Below are 19,151 nucleotides of genomic sequence, written 5' to 3'. Positions count from 1 at the left end.
GTACTGGTAATCAGGTCCTGGTAACTGACTTCAGGGGTATCAGTGCTTTCTGTGGCAGAGAGGACTCTATGCCTCTTCAGAGGAAGTTAAAGGCTTATATTGTGTACCTGCTACAGCAAAGATCAGAGTTGGCTTCTGTATTGAGCCTATCTCTCCACAGCTGTTTTTCAAACTGTGTAACTGCACCTAGTGTCACTGGTGAATGGTGGAGTTCCAAAGGCTTGCATATCTCACCATGGGTTATGTAGACTCCTTGTATTGAAGACTGGACAGTATATCTATTTTTTAAAGTGAGGTGTGAGCTTTTTGGATTGACAGTTGCTTAAAGGAGAACTTTGGAAGGGGAATGTGCTAACAGTCTAGCAGTCTTATAAACACCTTCTGTGAGTCCCTGCAGCCCTTATTCTAGACTGCATTACAGTGTGTCTTAAGGTAAGTGTGTTGTAGGTGCTTTCCCTGTGCAGAAGGCTGAGCTTAGTTAAAACTAACGATGCTGTTACTGAATGGCTCTCTTCTATCAAAGCCTTGTAACTACTGTGGCAGAATTGCAGGGGGAGTAAGTATGTTGTGAGAAGGGATGTCTTTCACAGGAAATATGAGATTAAGCTCTGATCTGTATTACAGAACCCTAGGGCTTTACCTCATCTTGCCTGATCACATTCCATTCCAGATAATGATCTTTTCCTCATATTTCTAGATAGCTTTTCTTTTGTTGTTTTTTTTTTTTTAAATCATGATCCAACTTGATACACAGTTCCAGTTCAGTTCAGCCACGCTTACAGTTGCAGTTTGCAGGATGCATTTGGGATTTTCTGGTGTGAAAACAGCTCCCTGCAAGTAAGAAGCATGCAGCGTTCCACTCTCTGTAATATTCAGTAGTCCTAGAGCTCTCGCTTTAAGAACAACATTTAAAAAGAAGTCATATTTTCATAAGCTTACCACGACTGAGGTTGCTTTAGCTTCAGCCCAAGGGTCTGTGACACTGTAGTTTTTGAATTCTTTCTGTCAGATGACGTTTTATAGTTCCACTTTTCTGCATTGTACACCTGCCAGCAAAACAGAGGGAAACCTGCGCTGATCCTTCCAAGTTGATTGTGGTCTTTCCAGCTTCTCTTGGGAAGCAGAACAATAATATTTCCTTCTCTTCCCTTCAAATTAGGCCAGACTAGGAAAACCTTGATCAGTAGATGAGCTCCTTCGGTTACACTCTGATACAGTCCAGGTAGTTTGTTTTCTGCACGGACTGTCACAAAGCACTTGTGGGTAGGCTCTAAGCTTTCCATCTGAGTTCAGTAGACAAACTTGTCTCTGTCTGAGCTGAGCTATGAGGTGCTTGGAGAGCTTACCAGGGAATTGGTGGCGGAGGGGTTTGTTCTGAAGGCTGGGGCTGTGTGGCAGCACACAGAAGCCCCTACCACTGTGCTGTAGTGCCCCTTCTTATCTGCAGGCCTTCAAACCCAGGCAGCTCAGTTCCTGCAGCTGCGGGTTTCCTTCCTGTACAGAGTTTCAGGTGAAGCACAGCAGCAGCAACCTGTGGGTCAGATGCTGCATTTTTCTCACTGTGTATTTACGTGGCAGAGCCTAAGGGTTTGGCCCTTGACTTTTGTCTGCTCTCTCTATTTTAATCCTGAGCCTACAATCTGTTGTTTAACATCTCATAGGTTTTGTTCCTGTATTTCTAAGCGAAGACTCTCCCTTTGTCACTTTTCTGACTTAGGCGCTTACCGATGGTCTAATTTTGACTTCTTATAATTTGTTGTTTTTTAAATTCAGCGTCCGACCTTCCCTCCGTACGCCATGAGGCGGTACAGGCGTGGCTGGAGACGGTCCCTGGAGGTAGTTTGGTGATGTTAAATGTATTCCAATGCACAATAACCCTGCCCGTCTCTTCTCCATGCCTTCAGCAGCTGAGCTGGTACTTTAACCCTGGACTTACAGCCCTATCGCTACTGCATGACGGGAAGTGGAGGGAGGGAGGGGAGTGTGCATGCACACCTTGCTCAGACAGCCCGTTCTTGCATGAACTCAGTGTTTGTTGTAACCCTTCTGAAGGGAGGCCAAATAGAGAGGTTATCTTTGGTGTAATGAAGGAGGCACATCTAGTTGAGTGTTTTGATTCTCTTTGTATAGTGAAAAGTAGACCAGGTGTTATTCTCCCTGCTCCTTGACTACAAGAACGTGGGGCTTTCTTGCAGTCAGAAGGTTAAGGGACAGGGTGCTGAATGCAATAGCAGTCATCTATAGCAACTGCAGACTAGCTATCTGATGAAGAAGACAAGAAAGAAGATTAAGGTTGAAGGTGGGATCTTTAAGAATAATGATGGCTGTTGGCTTTTGCTTGGGGATCCACATATCTAGGAAAGCCTCAGTAAAGCTGAAGGATGGTAGGTAGAGCTCTCTTGCTTTTGTTGTGCAGTCATCTAAGCTGTGTTATAAAACTGATGATTCTGGGACTAGAGTTGAGGGAGTAGATTTCTGTAAGCAATGCAAGTATCTAAACTAGAGGAACAGAAGTAGTTACAGATACGTAGTAGATCTGCAGCGAAGTTGCTTTGGCACATCAGAATAGCTAGCTCATCTATACAACTTTGCTGCTGTTGCTGCTTTGGCAAGAGAGCAGTGGTTTACAAGATAGCTGCACATCGTGCAGCCTGCTCCTGGCTGCTAGCTGATACAAGCAAAGTGCTCATCCCAGTTTCTGGCTGCCATAGTGCGTAGCTTCTGAGTTATTGTGTGACAGCTTTTGGCCTCTTGCTTCTTATCCTAACTGCGTATACGTATATGCACAGTATATGTATAATATAACCGACCACCTGCAAGCTCTCCGTGTCCCTCAAAATGGGATCCCCCTTGCTCCAAGTCGTTCCTTGTCTGTGCGTCCATAATCTTCACTCGAGGTTTGTATACCAACGTATTTAAGAGCTGATTTTCTCTTCTCCCTCCAACACTCCCTGTGTGTATTGTGTCCCCTCATGGTTTCTGGATCTGAAGACAAACATGCACATAGTGGGATCAGATATTCCTAACGTCAGGTTACATTTCTATGGGTTTTGATTAAGATTACTCATGTTTGCTGTTATCATAAAACCATCCCATGACATTATTATTCCCTAAACAACATAGGCTAGTGCATACTTCATCAACAATCAGACACGATCTGTTTTGTTCAGTACATTTATATATGCCTCTCTGGGAAGTCCAGCCTTTGCTGTGTGACTCAGTCTCCTATACTCTAATTCTGTAAGACTGTATTTTATAAGCCTGTGGTGTAAGGGAATAGGCCAGTGTTGTATCACAAGTAAGCACAATTGCCTTTTCACAGTAGTTGACAAAATAAATTAACGCATATGTTTGTCTGTAATGATACTACAGAGGGAAGAAGCATAGAAAAGGTACCTTGTAGAAAAGGTTGAATGTATATGACAAGCCCTCCACTGAAGGCTATATTTTGAGATCAGTGAACAACAGAAAGAGGAGAGACTGTAAGACCTCAGTTTTAGGAAGGGTTGGTTTATTTTCAGGATTGTCTTAATTAGTAATGCTAACATATCTGTGGTCCCAAATGCCCAATCTTCAGTGGCAAATAAAAAGATCGGTGTCCACTATCTGACTCTGAAGAAAGATGACACAGTGTGATCCACACCGATAGGGCTAAAATTCCTTGTCATCCAGAACTGGGGGAATGCATCCAGACTCCTACTGGAAACAGCCTCCAACTCTACTGTGGGAAACTGCTAGGAGCCCTCCTAGAAAGGACAGTGTGACTATGTGTGCATGCAGGTCCAGAGGCTTGCAGTGAATAGTTTACTGTAAAAGAGTGACCAGGAATCATTGTTGAAGGATTGGGTGCTACATGTATAGTTAGCAAACATTGTGCATGATGACACATGCTGACTGTGTATGCATTTGCAATAGGTGGATATATAACAGAGTTAAATGACCCGCTGCACAAAGCTAAAAATGTAGTTCATTGACTCTACTGTGAAAAATCTGGAAGTGCTTCTTTATATTTAAATCATGTTTGAAATTATGGCATTCTGTGAAAATGCTTAATGAAGAAAATCGTAGTTAAACATTCATAGCATTAGAGATGGGTCAGGGTGTTGTGGGTTGTGGGTTTTTTTTGTAGTTGTTGGGTATTTTTTTGTGGGGTTGTTTTTTTGTTTGCTTTTAAGTTATTCTAATATCATTTATTAATGAAATGTAGACCTCATAGCTTGGTCTTCTCTCTTCCCGTGACTAAATACTGCTACAGCTGCCAATGTCAAATGCCAAAGAGAGCCACAGCTGCCCAGAGCTTAACATTTTCCACATGTAATAAAGTTCAGTCCTAGTGCTAGACTACTCATCTCTGACTTACATCCTCAAAAGCCTGTTTCAATTTCTAGATGAATAGTTGTGGTACACTGTGAGATTTCAGTTTTCACCTAATACACGTGTGCTATGAAGTGATAGTGATTTACTGGAAAAATAGTAAACGTAGTTCTGGTTTGGTGGCCTCTCAGTCCCCTTCTTGTTGAATTTTTTCAGAAGGCCTTCTTCTCAGAAAAGTCCTGGCAGCTCTCACTGCAAATGCCTTACAGAATCCCAAGGCGCAGGCACTCCCTTCTTTCTTGGAGTTTGAAAGTATCATTTCAGATTACGTCCTTCTAGCTGACACACTTCAGAATTTCATGTTCTGGCAGTAATAAATAAACATGTCCACTATGATTTCAGTTTAATGTATGCCCTATTCACCGTATAGATATTTTTCTTTTCTCTAAATATTGGAATATATTCTAGCTTCGTGTGAGGATAATGGTGTGGAGGATGAGCTGGGCACAGAGCCTGCAGACACTGAAGGACAGGCGGGTGAAGAGGGAGACACGGGTGCAGAGCTGGATGACGGTAGGGTACCTCTGTGCATCTTGTGAGCCTCTTATGTCAACAGAATTGTATTGATATAAAACACTTTGTATGAAGGTACTTAAGCCTTATCATGTTTTTACTAGGAGTTTCTTTCAAATAGTCTAGAGGGAGCCAGGCTTGAAGGACAAAAAGAAACAGAAAAACCTCTGTGCTATGGGTTGTAGAACAAATTTCTTGCATCCTTTCCCCATCTGCTGTTTAGAGGACTCAGTCTTGTGTTCATGTTCAGTATAAATAACAAAAATAGAAGTAAATTTGTGAAGAGGTGATAGTGCTGTACTAGAAATCTTCTGCTAGTGTAGAAAGAGCTGCACATGCCAGAAAGCATTGAGAAGTTTTTAGAAAACTGAGAAGCTATAACATCAACTACCTCTTTAGTACTTTCTAGCGATGATCTATCATGTACTACTTAAGTGACTGTTACAGCCACTTAAGAAAGGAAGTAAAACATTTAAGCATTCATGTTATGAAAGTGATTAGCACCATCTGAATGGAAAGAAAGAATTATGAAAGACTTTGAAAATAATAAACAGATGTCCTGATGGACTTGCATCCAAGATATCTTCTTTTTTTTTTTTATTTCCCTTCCTGCCCAACCTGTTATTAATGACCAGATGACATCCCATCTGATGCAGAAGCCGAATATCGCTTACATCGAAGCAACGTAGAAGAGCCAGGACTAAAAGTTTCTGAAGATGAAGAAGGAGCAGAGGATGCTTCTTGCAGCGTGTCAGAAGGTAATAGCTTTCCCACCACTGTTTGAATGATTGTAATTGCCTTCTGGGTATACATTTATTTAATATTTTAAACATGTTGGATTTCAACCAACTTCTCTCAGTGGCAAGGTATATGCCTGCATAAACATTTTGTGAAGAGTGTTACGAGTCCATTGATTACAGCTTTGGAAAGAGTGAGAGCCCATCTAACTGCTGCTTCTTGTAGAAGCTTTTATACAAAAAATTTTACTGCTTTGAACATTTACAAAATTTTGATGAGGTTCCAGATGCCTAACCTAGAATTTGTAAGACGCTGTGGAATTTGTCACTACTTGCTGTGTGTAACATTGAAAATTTGGAATACAGCAGTCTCATTTGTTTTCTTAAACATATTTTTGCTTTCTGTAGATCCTTGCAAGGCGTCCGCTCCTAACCAGTCAACTAATGACATTGTTCTTCCTCTGTCTCCAGCTGATAGTCTCAAAGCAGAACAAGTAGAGGTAAGAAAGGGGATCATTCAAGTTTTCTACTTAGAACCTGAAGTTCAATAGTACAGTTTGGTTGGATAAACTATTGAGAACTGACAGCCATGCTCTTTTCTGGTTTCCGGTCTCCATAATCGGTGTTCTTGAAATTTGACTTTATGTAGACTTAAAAAATAATGTACTGTCTTTTTTTTCTACTTTTAGAGTGTAGTGACTCTGTCACAGTCACCCAAGTTCCCATCACAAAATGCAAAAAGAATTAAAGAGGATATTTTCATTTCAATCTAGTTAACAAGAAGTATATTGTATATGATGCATAATGGGAGTCATCAGTGAGCTGTTTTTTGTTTGTCCTGGTTTGGGTATACTTTCTGTACCAAAACCAGATTCTGTACTAATCTTATTTGTATTACTTATTTTGTAGTAATGAAGTGCTTACTTTTTCCAGGGTAACAACATAGTTCAGCCGAAGGAAGCTGAGCTATTTAATGTTGTACTGTTAGCCCTGAAGTCGGCATGCAAGCTTACTGTGGCATTTCCAGCTAATAGGATGCAACAGCAGAAAGTCTATCGCCCTTAAGATGTTTATTTCAAACATTTATCCCCAGTGTTTTGCTTAATCACTGCTTAATGATTTGACTTTCCTAGAGAGTTTTGTTATAAACCATTTTAATTGCACAATGGACAGATGACGGGATAAGGCTAGTTTGCTGACAGCAATTGTCGACAACATTGTCTATTAAAATGGAGGGTAATTATTTTTTCAGACCGATCCAATGATTCTATAAGACAAAGTTATACTTCACATCAGGATAATGCCCGAATGCAGTACTTAAAGACCTGAGTGTTTAATATGTTGTAGGAGCACACAGATAGAGAAGTTCATTCTCTAGTGGTCATGTGACAGTTGAACTAAAATTCCGGCTTTCAGAAGAAAGCTGGTGCAAAAGATACCATCGGAAAGATAATATCAGAACTCAGTAAGAGGAGTCCCCTGCCAAAAGGTTAGATATTAAAACAAAGAATCGTACTGCTGAGTAATATGGCAGTTTGCCTAATTTACTCTTAAAGCACCCCTTGCTTTAAAAAAATGTTGCAGCTGCAGTAGATGCAAGCCAGCAGAAACTGCTGTGCTGATGAGAGCTCGAGAGAGTTGAATGAATCTGTCTGAGATGAGGGACTACTGATATATACTTACTAGCTACTTAACTAATATACTGCTTATTAGTAGCTTGTGGTAGCAATGGTAATGGGAGCACAGTTGGACTAGATGATCTTTTAGGTCCTTTCCAACCTTGTGATTCTACGATTCTATACACAGTTGGATATTGAAAGGGAGAGTGGGAAAAGATTGAAACAGATATCTAGAGTTTAGTGTTCTTTTTGTTTCAAAAGTTAAATTTGCCTTATTGTTTGTTGTCAACAAAGGAGAGTTTTATACAATTGGATGTCTGCACCTGAGAAGGAATCCTAAGTGACGTTCAAGGCCTGGGAGTGAGATGCAATTTGTGGGTTTTTTTTTTTTCCATATTTTAATACTTGGAAGGTTTGGCAGCAAAAATGGAACAGCATTCTAATGTGTCCAGTGACTACTAATATTTTATTATATATTATTTTATTTTATTGTATTTATTAGGATGTAAAAGATCCCCTGGCTGCAGTAAAATCTCCAGAGGCACGCTTTTTCCCTGAGCTTTTCCTTCTTGAGGAAGGACCAAAGGATGACATTCCCAAAGACAGAAAAGCTAAAAGCCCTTCTGTGCCACTCTCTCCGGTATTATCTCAGCCAGTTGCATCACCAGAAACTACTGCACCTACATCTCCAGCAGAATCTCAGCCAGCAGCACCAAAATTGGCTTCATCTCCAACATCTTCTCAAAAGCCCATCTGTTCACAGCCTTTGCCTTCTGCCGAAACATCCATTCCATCCCCAGTGGAGCCTCCAGTATGTTTCCAGCCTGGCCCAGCCTTAACGTCTACTCCTCTAGCTAAACTGGTCCTTAGGAACCAGGATAGCGAGGTGGAGAAACTGGGGAGCCCTACCACTGCAGAAGAAGCTCTGAAACGTAGTAACCTTGTAGAAGAGTTCTGGATGAAGAGTGCTGAAATCCGGAGGAGCTTAGGACTCACCCCAGTAGACAGAAACAAACGCTCAGAATCAAACTTTCCTGTTTCTGCCCTAGAGACAACTCCTCTGAAGACTTTTAATAGTGAGAGTGTCGCAGGGGATGAAAGGATGCATCTTGTGAAGCCACAGCCTGCCCCAAGAAGGCAGGGACTGTCCAAGTTAGAAAATGAGCAAATTTCTCTGCTCACTCCGAAATCTCCATCAGAAAAAGAACTGAGGAGTTCCCATGAAGTTAAGAGAGATGTGTCCAGCAGTTCGGGACTTGGCCTTCAGGAGAGCTCATCTAACATGAGAACTTTGGCTAGCCAGAGCTTCAACACTTCGGACTCTACTATGCTTACTCCTCCATCAAGTCCCCCACCACCACCTCCTCAAGATGAAGAACCAGCTACTTTGCGTAGAAAGAGGTATCAAGCACTTTGGCAGAATGAGGTTGAATCCAAGTCACCTCCAACACCAGCATCAACTCCTCCCGTTCCCCCACGCCATGAGCCAACCTCTGCTGCCAAAGAACCAACGCAGGCCAAAAAAGATGACGTGCGAAAATCTTTTGCAGAGAGTGTGGATGAGATTCCATTTGCTGATGATGTAGAGGACACGTATGATGACAGGACAGAGGACTCAAGCCTTCATGAGAAGTTCTTTACGCCTCCTACCAGTAGGCCACGGCTAGAGAAACCACTTGTTTTGCCCTTGGTCAAGGAAAATGGTGGTCCACCCTCTATGGAGGGAGGGGTTAACCAAAAGAAGAGAGTGTTGCCTGAAATTTCTGCAGAGGCCAAGGAGCTTGCTGAAGAAAGGATGAGAGCCAGAGAGAAGTCTGTCAAGAGCCAAGCACTACGTGATGCCATGGCTAAACAGTTATGTAAGATGAAAGATATGGAGATGGCTGCAGCTGCTGGAGCCACGAGAGCACGAAAGGCATCTTCTATGCCTTTGAAGACCAAAGAGTTGTTTCATGACTCTCCAAAGCACTTGGCATTGAAAATAGCAGAGGGGTCAACACTAAAGCATGATGCTGCTAGTGAGAAGTTCTCCACTCCTGCTGCTGATGTGGCTGGACCTGAAGGATCTGTCACCTCTTCAGAGGGCTCCAGTGGGAAGAGTAAGAAAAGAACTTCTCTTTTCTCCCCTCGTAAGAACAAAAAGGAGAAGAAATCCAAAAATGACAGCAGGCTTTCTGACAAATCTAGTGGTGGGACAGAGGAAGCAACAAAGTCTAGGTCATTATGGAAGTCTGTTTTTTCGGGGTATAAGAAAGACAAGAAGAAGAAAGCTGATGACAAATCCTGCCCAAGTACTCCCTCAAGTAGTGCTACTGTGGACTCTGGCAAGCACAAAGCATCTCCGTTCATTACAGCTGCAGGTATAATAGATACATGATACAGCTGCATATCCTTGAAAGTAAATTTGTTGTCATGATATTGTGTTGAATGGCACCTCTCCTCATTGTTAGAGGTAAAGATCAGGATAAGTAGCAGCAACTGGAATTGTGTGTCTGCATATTTACGTAATTAAAAGGATCCTTAAATAGAAGCTACACTCATGATATGTACAAGGCACATCCAGGTTCTGCCTTATGCTGATTTGAGAAATAAGCACTATTTACTGGAGTCAGGTGTTCGTGATGTTAGTGTTTTATATCTGATCCTCATCTTTTCCTTGGATGTTCTGTTTCTTTCAACCTGGTTCTGTGGATACAGAAGACTGCAGAGATGCAGTCACTGCTGTGTTCTCGGTGATCTGACAACTCTTTGCTCACCTAAACGTGAAGATTCTGTAGCCTCATGTAAATCTCTCACATGCCATCAGGTACAGACAGGAATGTTTAATGGCAAGTTGTGATGCAATAAATAAGTTAGCCATAAGCATGATCAAAAGCAAACACGCTACATTTCTTTGGCCTTGTACAAACAGCCGAAATGGTGCCTGCTGCTGTCATCCAAGTGCTGTATGTTTCATCAGAGCATTGGTGCAGCAGAAAGGAAGAATCATGACCATGACTTCTAGTATTGTTCACAGAAAGTGATGCACACTCGGATTGAAGCTTCTAACTAGTCACCATCATTTTGTGGAACAGTACTTCTGTGCTGACTACGTAGTCCCAGGCAGAGCAGCTAAGACTGGCATAAACAACTGTAATTTTGAAGTTCAAGCAGCTTTCCAACTGAGATCCGAAGTGCACTCTTGTAGCTACCATTTTTCTGACTTCCCCTTCTTATTCCTGTCTTCTCAGATTTGCAGCTCCGTCGACACCTGAGTTTCTCCGAGGACTCTGACCTGTCCAGCGATGATGTTCTGGAACGCTCCTCCCAGAAATCCAAGCGAGAGGTAGGCAGATCTTGTATCATGCGGATGAGGGACCCCTGGCAGGAGCTTAGGTGATTCTTTTTGTCATTGGTACTGTTCCTTCTGTGGAACAGAGTTTCCTGGAAGCTGATCAAGGGTTTGTTTCACTTATTTAGCAATTACAATCTACTTCCTACTGTTATAATATGAAGGTTCTGTTATCACACCGTTAGGTTGTTTTACGACTGAGAATCACAGCCTGAATAGTGAATCTTGTCCCTGTTATGAGCATGCAAATAATCTACAGAAAACAACAGTTTAATGTCAGAAGAGTAAATTTCACTCTTATGTTACTGCAAAAAGGTAGTTCTCACCTGTTGTAAGGGTCCGACCGTAGGACTTTGTTTCACCAGCCTTTTTCATACATTGATGAGGTAGAATTCCAAGCAAACTACATGTAGCAGTATACTTTTTTATTCCTCAAGAGCACAGTCAAGACGGATTGTCAACTGAAAGGTAAGCTGTAGTTTGCAGTTTGTGACTCGTCCAGGTCTACATACTTTTCCTAGGCAAAGAGTATTAGTACCTTCTTATTTTTGAAGGACAGATGAACCATCAGTTGTCTCTCCCTACTTTGACATTGTTTTGTTTGAGGACTTTTTGGTAATTGCTGAGTATTTCTTTGTGTCTGTTATAAAAAAAGAAAACAAATGTAAAGATGAAATACATAGTGATACCTTTTGAAATCCCACTATATAGTGGTTAACCTTAGCATGGTGTTTTCATTCCACTGTGGTCTGGTGTGAGCTCTACTTCTGAGAAACTTCTCGTTCCTGAGCAAACTTCCCCGAGCTAATGCAGTAGTACAATGGTGTAAGAGATATCAACATCTAAAATAGTTTCACTTTAAGTGGTACTTTAATGAAGTTATTGAACAACACAGAGGAGATACCAGTGCACCTTTGTAAATCCCAGAAAGAAAAATACTTTTCGTTTGTTTGCAATGTTTAAAAAATGTGGTGAGAACCAAGTGCCAAAGTTAGATGCTTTTAAGTTATATATTTCAATTTAGGATGGCACTGTTCCACTGCTGGTGGAAAATGTAAGGATATGCTCTGCTTCTTTCATTCTCATTGGCTTCTAAGCCCTGCAAGACAGACTTTGCAAGGTATAAAGAATAAGTAGAAATTCCATTGGCCCTCCTGGTACTAAAGAATGAAAAATGGATTCTTTCTGTCCTTTCTCAATGGAGCCTGGTCCATATATTAAATAACTCAGGAAGAGATTATCTCAGAGAGTAGTGTCCCAGACACAGTGGTCTGTACCTCCTGTCTCAAACCTTTCATCTTGTATTGCGTTTCTATGTATATATAAGGCTGGTGGAAGGACTTGATGAAAAGTAAGAATTTCTTTGTGTTTACTTACTTCTCTTTCAGTTTCTCTTCCTAGTTGATGTAGCTCTCTCCTGAGAGGACGATTATTTTCTTTTTATTTTATTCCTTTCTTTCTCTTCCCCTTTCATTCCTTCTTGCATGCCCTCAAGGTGTTTCATGAGAAATTCTGCATTTTCCAAGAGATGCAGAAGAATGAGGTACCTGTGGTTAGCAGGGGACAGATGTGCAATACAGGGGTTCAAATAAGAGTTACGGAGTTGCTGCTCTGTCTTGTGTGCTCCTTCAGGAGGAAGCAGGCCTTAAATAAGGTCCATGCCTATGTTCAGACTGGAGTATGCCTTGATGGCCCATGGGTGTTTTTTTTTTTTTGTTTATTTGTCTTTTCTATGCTGAGCTACTTTCACTTAAAATGGCGTTAGGAGAAAAAGATGTGGTCACTAAGCTTTGGGGGGATGGGTGACAGTGGCAGATGGCTGGGATCCTAATACTCAAAATATCTCACCAGTTTTGCCAAAGGTATGTTGGTAACGTCTCATTTTCTGCTGTTTGCTGTTGCTGAGCTTATATAAAGAATTTCTTTGGATCAGCATCTGCCTGTTTTCTAAAGGAATAGTTTTTGAGAATGGATTTGTTTAGAGGAAACAAATCAGAGAACTCCACTTAGCTAATTTTATTGCATCCTGTCCAAGGATGTGAAACATAGATGCAAACATGGAACGTGTTGCTGTCAAAAGAAATGTAGCTGAACTTTGGGACTGACGAAACTGGGTTTGTACTGATTTGGGGTGGGAATGTTATGTGTTTTAAATTACAAGCTACTTACTATGGGTAAAAGTTTACTTCCTATATGGTGCATAACTTTTATGTGAACCCCTTCTCTAAACCGAAATTTTGCTTGTGCTGCTTTTTCAGTAACGGTAGTGAGCTTGCTTCCCAGATGGCTTGCTCTGTGTAGCCTGTTCCTTGTGATCAGCAGCAAATTTCTTCAGTGTTGTTCAGTGTAATGTCTTTCACAAGAAGCATCTTGTAAAGAATTCCTGGTTTGAATACCCTGTGGGTTCCTTGTGTAGGGTGTGTCATTGTGCCTGTTTGTCATTGTTCCTCTGCAGTTGTGGTGTTGTGTTTAGACGTGTTTTACTCACAGGTAGTTTGCTTTTTACTGATGTTTGCATACGTGCTTAAGCTGTTCTTTGGCTTTTCATTTGTGGTTGTTTTTAGTTAATTAAATGTGAAAATGCAAAATGCTGACTGTTTGCCCAGAATGGCACAATGCCCTCTGTACTTCATGACACAAGACAAATTACTCTCTCTTAGAGACTCTGGGTAGTTTACTTGCCTTATTTTCAGGTACAGTTTAACCTAGAATATTCTTGGGGGCGGGGGAAGGCAATGGTCCTCTCTCCTCTCCTCTCCTCTCCTCTCCTCTCCTCTCCTCTCCTCTCCTCTCCTCTCCTCTCCTCTCCTCTCCTCTCCTCTCCTCTCCTCTCCTCTCCTCTCCTCTCCTCTCCTCTCCTCTCCTCTCCTCTCCTCTCCTCTCCTCTCCTCTCCTCTCCTCTCCTCTCCTCTCCTCTCCTCTCCTCTCCTCTCCTCTCCTCTCCTCTCCTCTCCTCTCCTCTCCTCTCCTCTCCTCTCCTCTCCTCTCCTCTCCTCTCCTCTCCTCTCCTCTCCTCTCCTCTCCTCTCCTCTCCTCTCCTCTCCTCTCCTCTCCTCTCCTCTCCTCTCCTCTCCTCTCCTCTCCTCTCCTCTCGAGGTTCTCTGGAGGTTCTCTTTTTTAAACAGGGAGATGACATGTAACCCACTCTGAGCCGATCTGGTGTTTCTCCAGTCACAAAGCAGTGGGGAAGATTATGACATTATCTAAATGCAAATTATTATTTTCATAGAGTAGAAATTATTTAAAACCATGAAATAGACACAGCCTCCATGAAAGGTTGTAAAACAGTGTATAAATGGGGAGTTGTGTGACAGAGTAATATATGATTGGCTTAGCAAGTTCAGACCAGACATGTCCCAGCAAACAAGCCATAACTCCATATTGTAAGCCAAAATTTTGTATGTGTGTGTATACTGACTGCCTGAGTGGATATTAAATCTATAGGTGGATAAAGGCCAAAGAATTTCTCTAGAAAAAAAGTATTTCCAGGTTGACTGCATCTTGAAAGAGGCTGCCAAAGCTAATTGCCTTCAGGAGAGCACTAGAAACTTGATTTTGTGCACAACAGTTTCGTTGTGCTTAATCAGACTGGGCCATGTTCAGCATTTGCACAATTCCGTGTTACATTTAAAAACAGCTTTGTTTTTTTACTATGCATCTGTTTTCAATGTTGAACTGATTTTGCTTCATTTTGTATGTTTTTTATTTTTTTCCTTTACCATTCCCCCTTTAAAGTCGATTTATGTACCACACGCCTTGGCATTCAAGAGATCATATTCGTCAAAGGTAGTGTCTCCATTCCCAGTAGTTGGCCATTGTTGCATGTATATCCCTATATTAACCCATTGAATCCGTAGTGATCCATCACATGTACACTAACATCACAAACATTGACTGTGCATGCGTGAGATGTTAGCAGACGTGGGCAGCAAAATCTATGTAGAGGTTGTCTACCAAAAATGCATTGACCTCCAAATTGTCTGACATGTTAGAATGCATGCAACTATCAGTGCCCAGCAGTGCACCACTGTACAGAGTAATGTGGATGATCTTTGAGCTTCAGAACAATTGGGGTTGGTAGGGAGCTAAAGAAGTCTGTGTGTTCTTTTTTTACGTACTTAGAACACAGAAGTGGATTGTCACTCCTCCTTTCAAAATTATTGTTCAAAATCTTTGGGTTCACTGAAATCTCAGTGAAATTCTATATCGAGCTGAAATCGAGATAGAAGTTGCATTTCTGTTTTAGAAATGTTGCTGCTTTCTGAAATCATTATTGGCCTATCTTGACAGTCACAACAGCATTAAGTAGGATAGGAAAGTCATGCTGTCTCTTAACTTTCAAGCAAAGTATTGACTTCTTGAAGCTTTAATAATGGTGCTTGCTGATCACCTATCTGAGAGTTTTTAGAAGAGCTGTGGTCTGACCATATAAACCTCTACTCACTGAGAACAATAAAACAGAGATAGTGTGATCAGCATGGCAGTACATTAACTAGATAAAGTAAATTTCAGGATGGCCTCTATTAACGTTTTGTCCTTAAACTTATCAACATGGAAGATATTTCCAGAAGTGGAAGACGTGTGTCCAGCTATCCCATAAAGGCTACATACGTGTATGTAGGAAGAGATTTCTTCTCTTCCCTGTAGTTCATTTAATGCAATTGTGAAGTTTCTTTGACACTCTAAAGATGATGAGAGGAAACACACCTAGATTACAACTAACTGACTGGTACACCTGGAAAAGTACTAAACTACGTTTCAGTACAATCAAAAATTTAGACTTAGATATTTTTAAAACCAGTTCACTTGGGAGAAAAGGAGGAGTATCTTTCTATGTCTGTAAATGTAGCCTTTCTCATTTTGGATTACTTCTGGTGCTGCAGTATTCTAGTTTTAGTTAAGGTGTTGGTTGCTCTGTTTTAAACTGGACAGTTTTGTGGCATTGTTCCTGAGATGGGATTTACCCTCTCACACCAGAACATCATTCTGCTTTCAAATGTAGTTTTGCCTTCTTGGTTCAGAGAAAAATTGCACAAATTTACACAGGTAGTCATTACCAGTTATATCAGTAGAACTCCCAAATACAGATATTTTACATCCAGAATAAAGTGGTTTCTATGAAGAGAACAGAATACCAATATAACTACATTGGTCTATATTAATCTCTTAGTTTATTCTGCTGTAACTGTTCGTGTAGACATGTCTTTATCTTCTAAAATGAAATCAAGGTGACCCCTCAAGGGGGTACTCATTGACTTAATTAAGCCCATTTGGTTAAATCTGTTGAGAAATAGGTTAAAAATGGATTTGATCATTGTGGAGAGGTTCCAGATAGCAACGGAAGACTGAAATGGGACATCATATAAAATCACAGCTTTGCAATTGGCTTATGTGCTTCTTCACTCCTGATTTGACCCTGAAATTGTTGCTCACTGCACCGTGAACACCTTTGCCTACAGAAGCTTGACTTTTGACACAGCTATGACAAAGACAGAACACCTCCCTTCTGCGGTTTTGGAAAAGAAAACCATTTTCCCTCCCCCATTAGCTCTGGGCATGGAAATAAAGTCTGCTGTTTTTCCTTCCTCCAGAGAGCCTACACAGAAGAGGAACTGAATGCTAAGCTGACCCGACGAGTACAGAAAGCTGCCCGCAGACAAGCCAAGCAAGAAGAGCTCAAGAGATTACATAGAGCTCAGGTAGTGTCTCATAGTCTTCTTGTTATGGCAGGAAACCCTATCCGAAGGCACCACGATCCTTAACATTCCACTGGGTGTGTCAGAAGAGGATGCAGAGCCAGAATTCCCTCTAGTTCTACATGGTTGTCTCTGCTCCTACTTCCTCTGTAAAATTTGGTGCAATCTCTCAGACACGGGGAAAAACTGTTGGAACCTGTCAAGGTAGTTTAACAGCAAGAAAAATGACAAATGAGAGCATAATATCTTCCTACCTGGAGATGAGTATGGTACCATTCACTGAATGAAAGAGCTGTAGTCAGATAGTATCAGTGACTGCTTTCCTGGATTATGCTGGTGGGTGAAGTGTTACCATGTAAACTTTAACTCACAAGAGAATCTGCTGGCACTGTTTATAGGAGATGGGTTTTGTTTAAAACTGGAGGAAGGGAATCAGCTGACTGAATGGCAACACCTTTCACTTAGCCTTTAGGAGGGGGATTTCAGTTGTAACAAACAAGTGAATATCCAGGTGTCTGTAAAACGAGATGCTAGGATGCAGAGATGGGGGTGTCCTCACTGGACGGGACTGTGATGCCAGCTTTCAAGGCAGTGTGTTGTTGGATGCAAATACTTGGTTTTCAAACAGCTAATTTGACTGAAGTCACTTGGTGCTGGATATGTGCTGCAGACAGAACAGGAGAATTGCTATTGATAAGCTCATTTTCTTTTCTCAACAGATCATCCAGCGGCAGCTTGAACAAGTGGAAGAGAAGCAGAGACAACTAGAGGAGAGAGGAGTTGCTGTGGAGAAGGCCCTTCGTGGAGAAGCAGGTATCCAGCAGAGCTTGGTTTGCTTTTTAATGTTTTTTTATCAAATGCTTGTGCAGTAGCCCATAGCTGCTTGGATTTTAGAGGCATTTGGACTATTGTAGTCTAGACTTAGAGTCCAATATGAATCCATTCCCCAGTTTTCTTCTCTTTCTGAGGCCTTGTTGTTCTTCTATTTCCTCTAATCCTTGGACATTCTTAATGGCAGAGACTTAGTTTGCTTGTCTTTGCCTGGCACTCAGGAAGTAATCCTCCAGTTATTAATAATGGATGTCTGACTGTTTCTACATATTATTGGATTTTACAGCTAGAATATTGCGGGGGTTTCCTAGCTGCAATTCACAGCTATCACAGTAGAAGAACCCCATTTGTACATGAAGAAAGTAACTGTGAATTTGTGTGTGCTTTCTCTATTGTGTTGGATTATCAAGGTAGTGTCCTTACAAGGGACCATCACAGAACATCTTCCTCACTGCACAGCCCAGCACACTGGTTGCTTCAGAAAAAGTTGTGCAGAGCAGAAATACAAACACGTACTGAAAGGTATCCATGTCAAGCTGTTAAATGAATGTGATCTGTATTTTTAATTAAACTAAATAAGTTTCACCGGATCTGGCAAAACATGAGTGGAGGAGTACTTGGTTGAGGTAATGCTGATAGTAGTGTAATGGTTTGGAAAAAAAAGTCCTTTAATTGCATGGAGTCAAATATCCAGCAGGCAAATGCAGTGTGCATATATCTGACAGGATTATGCCCAGGATTATGTACCTGATTACAAAGACCAGAGATCAGTAACGGTAACAGTGGAACAGACTGGAAGAATGATTTGGCTTGTTGCTTGGACTTGAGAGTGACCACTATGCCTGTGAAGATGGTATAAGATTAAGCAGTGAAGCTTCACCAGAGGAAAAGTCTGTTGAGACTCCTTGCCAATTACTTCACCAAGTTTAGTTGTGTTTGCTGCTCTATGAAGGCATGCTAAAGCAGCAGGTCTGAATAGGTACCAAAGCAAATAAGTTCTACAAGTGTGGAAAACAGTCTTAATGACTTCAGTGGTATTGTGATCTGGTTGGGTTTTTAATATGTGGGTTCAAGAAGTACCCTTGTGTAAAATCTCTTTCTCTGTGGTAGTGCCAACTTCCTTATGCAGTCTATTTCTGTGTAGTCCCACTCTATTTGCTGGCCTGCCAGTTACTGCGTTTACTAACACGTCTTCTTATTTCTAATTCCTCTTTTTCTTCTACATCTGCAAGTCTGTCTTGAATAGGCAGCTGCTAAATGACATTCCTGTAAGACATGTCAGCACAAGCTAGAAATCTTAGCAGCTGAGAGAACATCCTTCAAAACGCCAAAAAAATGTCCAGACTGAGAGTAAGAGTTGGTATTTTGTATGGAAGGCTGCATAATATCGTACTCTCAGCTCTCCCAAAATGGAAGCAGTCTTAGATGAGCTTGTGTATTAGTGGATTTCCTAGCGAAATTATGAAATTGTAGGTCACTCTTTGTGAAATGAACCTCTTTTCTTCAGGAAGCCTGTAAAGGTGTGCTTTACTCTTGATTACAGAGGCTTAACTCCATCATAAAGAATTCACAAGCTCCAATCCTTCAATTATATCCTGAAATTAACAAGAAACACATCTTGATGGGGAAAAATAATAATATATATATGTATATATAAAGCATAGCCTTCTTTAACTGAAGATTAAAAATAAACTCCATCCTTTACCACTCTTGCTTATATATTTCACATATGTTTGCAATAAAATAACAGGAATTATTTTTATTGTTTAAAGTATGTGACATAACATCCTGTAAGTGCAATTAATTTCTGCCTCCAATACCATTAATTATTCAGGAGGGTAGAAGAATTTTCTTCTCACCTGCATTGCCTGGATATTGACCTAACAGTGACCACTGCATTCAGCAGTCCTGATGTGTGAAGATGTGGCGTCATACCCTTATCTCTGATAAGTTTTTCCCTAATGAAACTGCGTAAACAAAAGCTAAACAAAACAGGAAGTTCAATGTTGTCATCATCTGGGAAGAAATAATCCTTTTAATAGGCTTGTAC

General features: G+C 41.1%; 1 protein-coding gene across 20 annotated transcripts in view; it reads left to right on the top strand.

Moving 5' to 3' along the window:
- The window catches only part of MICAL3 (microtubule associated monooxygenase, calponin and LIM domain containing 3), a 177,686-nt gene that overhangs the window by 139,213 nt on the left and 19,322 nt on the right, over nt 1-19,151 (top strand). For 13 of the 20 annotated variants that reach the window (XM_040655489.2, XM_046904909.1, XM_046904927.1 and 10 more), the window contains 9 exons: nt 1,774-1,836; nt 4,783-4,887; nt 5,523-5,645; nt 6,033-6,124; nt 7,746-9,603; nt 10,474-10,568; nt 14,310-14,360; nt 16,166-16,273; nt 16,990-17,083. In XM_040655489.2, coding sequence (XP_040511423.1) covers nt 1,774-1,836; nt 4,783-4,887; nt 5,523-5,645; nt 6,033-6,124; nt 7,746-9,603; nt 10,474-10,568; nt 14,310-14,360; nt 16,166-16,273; nt 16,990-17,083 — 2,589 coding nt within the window. The remainder of the gene's footprint in view (nt 1-1,773; nt 1,837-4,782; nt 4,888-5,522; nt 5,646-6,032; nt 6,125-7,745; nt 9,604-10,473; nt 10,569-14,309; nt 14,361-16,165; nt 16,274-16,989; nt 17,084-19,151) is intronic. The other 7 variants (XM_046904930.1, XM_046904928.1, XM_046904929.1 and 4 more) reach the window with 2 other exon arrangements.

Source organism: Gallus gallus, chromosome 1, assembly GCF_016699485.2.
Source record: "Gallus gallus isolate bGalGal1 chromosome 1, bGalGal1.mat.broiler.GRCg7b, whole genome shotgun sequence".
In the NCBI taxonomy this organism is placed as follows: Eukaryota; Metazoa; Chordata; class Aves; order Galliformes; family Phasianidae; genus Gallus; species Gallus gallus.
Note: the sequence above shows the minus strand (reverse complement) of the source record. Positions and strands in the feature narration are given on the sequence as shown.